Source organism: Oncorhynchus keta, unplaced genomic scaffold (genome assembly GCF_023373465.1).
Source record: "Oncorhynchus keta strain PuntledgeMale-10-30-2019 unplaced genomic scaffold, Oket_V2 Un_contig_9295_pilon_pilon, whole genome shotgun sequence".
NCBI lineage: Eukaryota > Metazoa > Chordata > Actinopteri > Salmoniformes > Salmonidae > Oncorhynchus > Oncorhynchus keta.
This window is the reverse complement of record NW_026290469.1, coordinates 16,962-21,485: the sequence shown is the minus strand read 5'-3', so window position 1 is coordinate 21,485 and position 4,524 is coordinate 16,962. Positions and strand designations below refer to the sequence as shown.

The 4,524-nt window shown below is 55.2% G+C and overlaps 1 protein-coding gene across 1 annotated transcript; it reads right to left on the bottom strand.

The window, feature by feature from the left end:
• Positions 1-1,653: 1,653 nt before the first annotated feature.
• Positions 1,654-3,734, bottom strand: LOC127927069 (uncharacterized; the record flags this gene model as incomplete). Its single annotated transcript, XM_052512712.1, has 3 exons — positions 1,654-1,880; positions 2,172-2,253; positions 2,384-3,734. Coding segments are annotated over 3 exons (1,660 nt in total), but the record flags the coding sequence as incomplete, so codon positions are not given.
• Positions 3,735-4,524: the final 790 nt, after the last annotated feature.

Sequence of the window (4,524 nt, the reverse complement as noted above, 5' to 3'; positions counted from 1 at the left end):
ACCAGACACCACCAGACTCCATGATGGTGAGGTCCAGATCATTGGGTTCCTCTACTGACAGACCGGACACCACCAGACTCCATGATGGTGAGGTCCAGATCATTGGTTCCTCTACTGACATACCGGACACCACCAGACTCCATGATGGTAAGGTCCAGATCATTGGGTTCCTCTACTGACAGACCGGACACCACCAGACTCCATGATGGTGAGGTCCAGATCATTGGGTTCCTCTACTGACAGACCGGACACCACCAGACTCCATGATGGTAAGGTCCAGATCATTGGTTCCTCTACTGACATACCGGACACCACCAGACTCCATGATGGTAAGGTCCAGATCATTGGGTTCCTCTACTGACAGACCAGACACCACCAGACTCCATGATGGTGAGGTCCAGATCATTGGGTTCCTCTACTGACAGACCGGACACCACCAGACTCCATGATGGTAAGGTCCAGATCATTGGTTCCTCTACTGACATACCGGACACCACCAGACTCCATGATGGTAAGGTCCAGATCATTGGGTTCCTCTACTGACAGACCAGACTCCATGATGGTGAGGTCCAGATCATTGGGTTCCTCTACTGACAGACCGGACACCACCAGACTCCATGATGGTGAGGTCCAGATCATTGGGTTCCTCTACTGACAGACCAGACACCACCAGACTCCATGATGGTGAGGTCCAGATCATTGGGTTCCTCTACTGACAGACCAGACACCACCAGACTCCATGATGGTAAGGTCCAGATCATTGGTTCCTCTACTGACAGACCAGACACCACCAGACTCCATGATGGTGAGGTCCAGATCATTGGGTTCCTCTACTGACAGACCGACACCACCAGACTCCATGATGGTGAGGTCCAGATCATTGGGTTCCTCTACTGACAGACCGGACACCACCAGACTCCATGATGGTGAGGTCCAGATCATTGGGTTCCTCTACTGACAGACCAGACACCACCAGACTCCATGATGGTGAGGTCCAGATCATTGGGTTCCTCTACTGACAGACCAGACACAGCAGCACCAGACTCCTGATGCTGAGGTCCAGATGGACTATGTGAAATCCCACTGGGCAGAGAGAGACATGAAATACACCACAGCCACAATGGACTCTATAAAGACAGGTCCCTAGGGGCTGGGGTATGACTCACCAGTCACACACACACACACACACACACACACACACACACACACACACACACACACACACACACACACACACACACACACACACACACACACACACACACACACACACACACACACACACACACACACACACATAGAGGAGCACAGAAGACCAGCACAGGATGATACGTATTATATTATTGTAATAAATAAAGAGCAATATTTTAATTCATACTATTTCACTGTATTTTTGTTTTCCTTCCCTCGTTCAACCTTTAACCTCCCGTCCATGTTCCTATGATGTAGTTATGGGCCCTCTCTATATTCAGTGCAGACTCATCTAATCCTGCCGTGTCTAATGCTATTGTCACCCACAACACTGGTTTACAGGGTCATTACCGGGTTAGAGCGATGCACTGGGTAATCTGTGAATAATGTCACGGGGTGTTGGGGGTGGGGGTTGAGATGGGGAGGGTGGGGGTGGGGGGGGGGGATGTTGACTGGCTGCTGCTATGGCGTGGGTGATGAGGGGGGGGGTGGGGTGGCTGGCGTGTTAGGAGTTTGGGAGAGCAGGGTTCTGGGGATGGGTGGAGTTGAGCAGAGTACGGGTAGAGTTCTGGGGATGGGTGGGGGTGTGGAGAGTACGGGTAGAGTTCTGTGGATGGGTGGGGTGAGGAGAGGAGAGTACGGGTAGAGTTCTGGGGATGGGTGGAGTTGAGCAGAGTACGGGTAGAGTTCTGGGGATGGGTGGGGTGAGGAGAGGAGAGTACGGGTAGAGTTCTGGGGATGGGTGGGGTGAGGAGAGTACGGGTAGGGTTCTGGGGATGGGTGGAGTTGTGGAGAGTACGGGTAGAGTTCTGGGGATGGGTGGAGTTGTTGAGAGTACGGGTAGAGTTCTGGGGATGGGTGGGGTGAGGAGAGTGGAGTTCTGGGGATGGGTGGGGTGAGGAGAGTACGGGTAGAGTTCTGGGGATGGGTGGGGTGAGGAGAGAGCAGAGTTCTGGGGATGGGTGGGGTGAGGAGAGTACGGGTGAGTTCTGGGGATGGGTGGGGCTGAGGAGAGTAGAGAGTTCTGGGGATGGGTGGGGTTGAGGAGAGTAGGGTAGAGTTCTGGGGATGGGTGGGGTGAGGAGAGAGCAGAGTTCTGGGGATGGGTGGGGTGAGGAGAGTACAGGTAGAGTTCTGGGGATGGGTGGGGTTGAGGAGAGTCTTCTGGGGATGGGTGGGGTGAGGAGAGTACGTGTAGAGTTCTGGGGATGGGTGGGGTTGAGGAGAGTACGGGTAGAGTTCTGGGATGGGTGGGGTTGAGGAGAGTACGGGTAGAGTTCTGGGGATGGGTGCAGTTGAGGAGAGTACGGGTAGGGTTCTGGGGATGGGTGGGGTTGTGGAGAGTACGGGTAGAGTTCTGGGGATGGGTGGAGTTGAGGAGAGTACGGGTAGAGTTCTGGGGATGGGTGGAGTTGAGTAGAGTACGGGTAGAGTTCTGGGGATGGGTGGGGTGAGGAGAGTACGGGTAGAGTTCTGGGGATGGGTGGGGTTGAGGAGAGTACGGGTAGTGTTCTGGGGATGGGTGGGGTGAGGAGAGTACGGGTAGTGTTCTGGGGATGGGTGGGGTGAGGAGAGTACGGGTAGAGTTCTGGGGATGGGTGGGGTTGAGGAGAGTACGGTAGAGTTCTGGGGATGGGTGGGGTGAGGAGAGTACGGGTAGAGTTCTGGGGATGGGTGGGGTGAGGAGAGTACGGGTAGAGTTCTGGGGATGGGTGGGGTTGAGGAGAGTACGGTAGAGTTCTGGGGATGGGTGGGGTGAGGAGAGTACGGGTAGAGTTCTATGGATGGGTGGGGTTGAGGAGAGTACGGGTAGAGTTCTGGGGATGGGTGGGGTGAGGAGAGTACGAGTAGTGTTCTGGGGATGGGTGGGGTGAGGAGAGTACGGGTAGAGTTCTGGGGATGGGTGGGGTGAGGAGAGTACGGGTAGAGTTCTGGGGATGGGTGGGGTTGAGGAGAGTACGGTAGAGTTCTGGGGATGGGTGGGGTGAGGAGAGTACGGGTAGAGTTCTGGGGATGGGTGGGGTTGAGGAGAGTACGGGTAGAGTTCTGGGGATGGGTGGGGTGAGGAGAGTACGAGTAGTGTTCTGGGGATGGGTGGGGTGAGGAGAGTACGGGTAGAGTTCTGGGGATGGGTGGGGTGAGGAGAGTACGGTAGAGTTCTGGGGATGGGTGGGGTTGAGGAGAGTACGGTAGAGTTCTGGGGATGGGTGGGGTGAGGAGAGTACGGGTAGAGTTCTGGGGATGGGTGGGGTTGAGGAGAGTACGGGTAGAGTTCTGGGGATGGGTGGGGTGAGGAGAGTACGGGTAGTGTTCTGGGGATGGGTGGGGTGAGGAGAGTACGGGTAGAGTTCTGGGGATGGGTGGGGTGAGGAGAGTACGGGTAGATTTCTGGGGATGGGTGTGGTTGAGGAGAGTACGGGTAGAGTTCTGGGGATGGTGGGGTTGTGGAGAGTACGGTTAGAGTTCTGGGGATGGGTGGGGTTGTGGAGAGTACGGGTAGAGTTCTGGGGATGGGTGGGGTTGTGGAGAGAACGGGTGGAGTTCTGGGGATGGGTGGGGTTGTGGAGAGTACGGAGAGAGTTCTGGGGATGGGTGGGGTTGTGGGATGGAACTATTGATGGTAGAGATGGTGGACTGCTGGTAGAGGTTAGAGTTGGCATGGTAACAGTGGGTAGTGGTGGAGGAGGGTGAGGAGGAACAGTAGTGACTGCTGGTAGAGGTGAGGTTAGAGTTGGCATGGTAACAGTGGGTAGTGGTGGAGGAGGGTGAAGAGGAACAGTAGTGACTGCTGGTAGAGGTGAGGTTAGAGTTGGCATGGTAACAGTGGGTAGTGGTGGAGGAGGGTGAGGAGGGACTGTAGTGACTGCTGGTAGAGGTGAGGTTAGAGTTGGCATGGTAACAGTGGGTAGTGGTGGAATAGGGTGAGGAGGAACAGTAGTGACTGCTGGTAGAGGTTAGAGTTGGCATGGTAACAGTGGGTAGTGGTGGAGGAGGGTGAGGAGGGACAGTAGTGACTGCTGGTAGAGGTGAGGTTAGAGTTGGCATGGTAACAGTGGGTAGTGGTGGAGGAGGGTGAGGAGGAACAGTAGTGACTGCTGGTAGAGGTTAGAGTTGGCATGGTAACAGTGGGTAGTGGTGGAGGAGGGTGAGGAGGAACAGTAGTGACTGCTGGTAGAGGTGAGGTTAGAGTTGGCATGGTAACAGTGGGTAGTGGTGGAGGAGGGTGAGGAGGGACAGTAGTGACTGCTGGTAGAGGTGAGGTTAGAGTTGGCATGGTAACAGTGGGTAGTGGTGGAGGAGGGTGAGGAGGGACAGTAGTGACTGCTGGTAGAG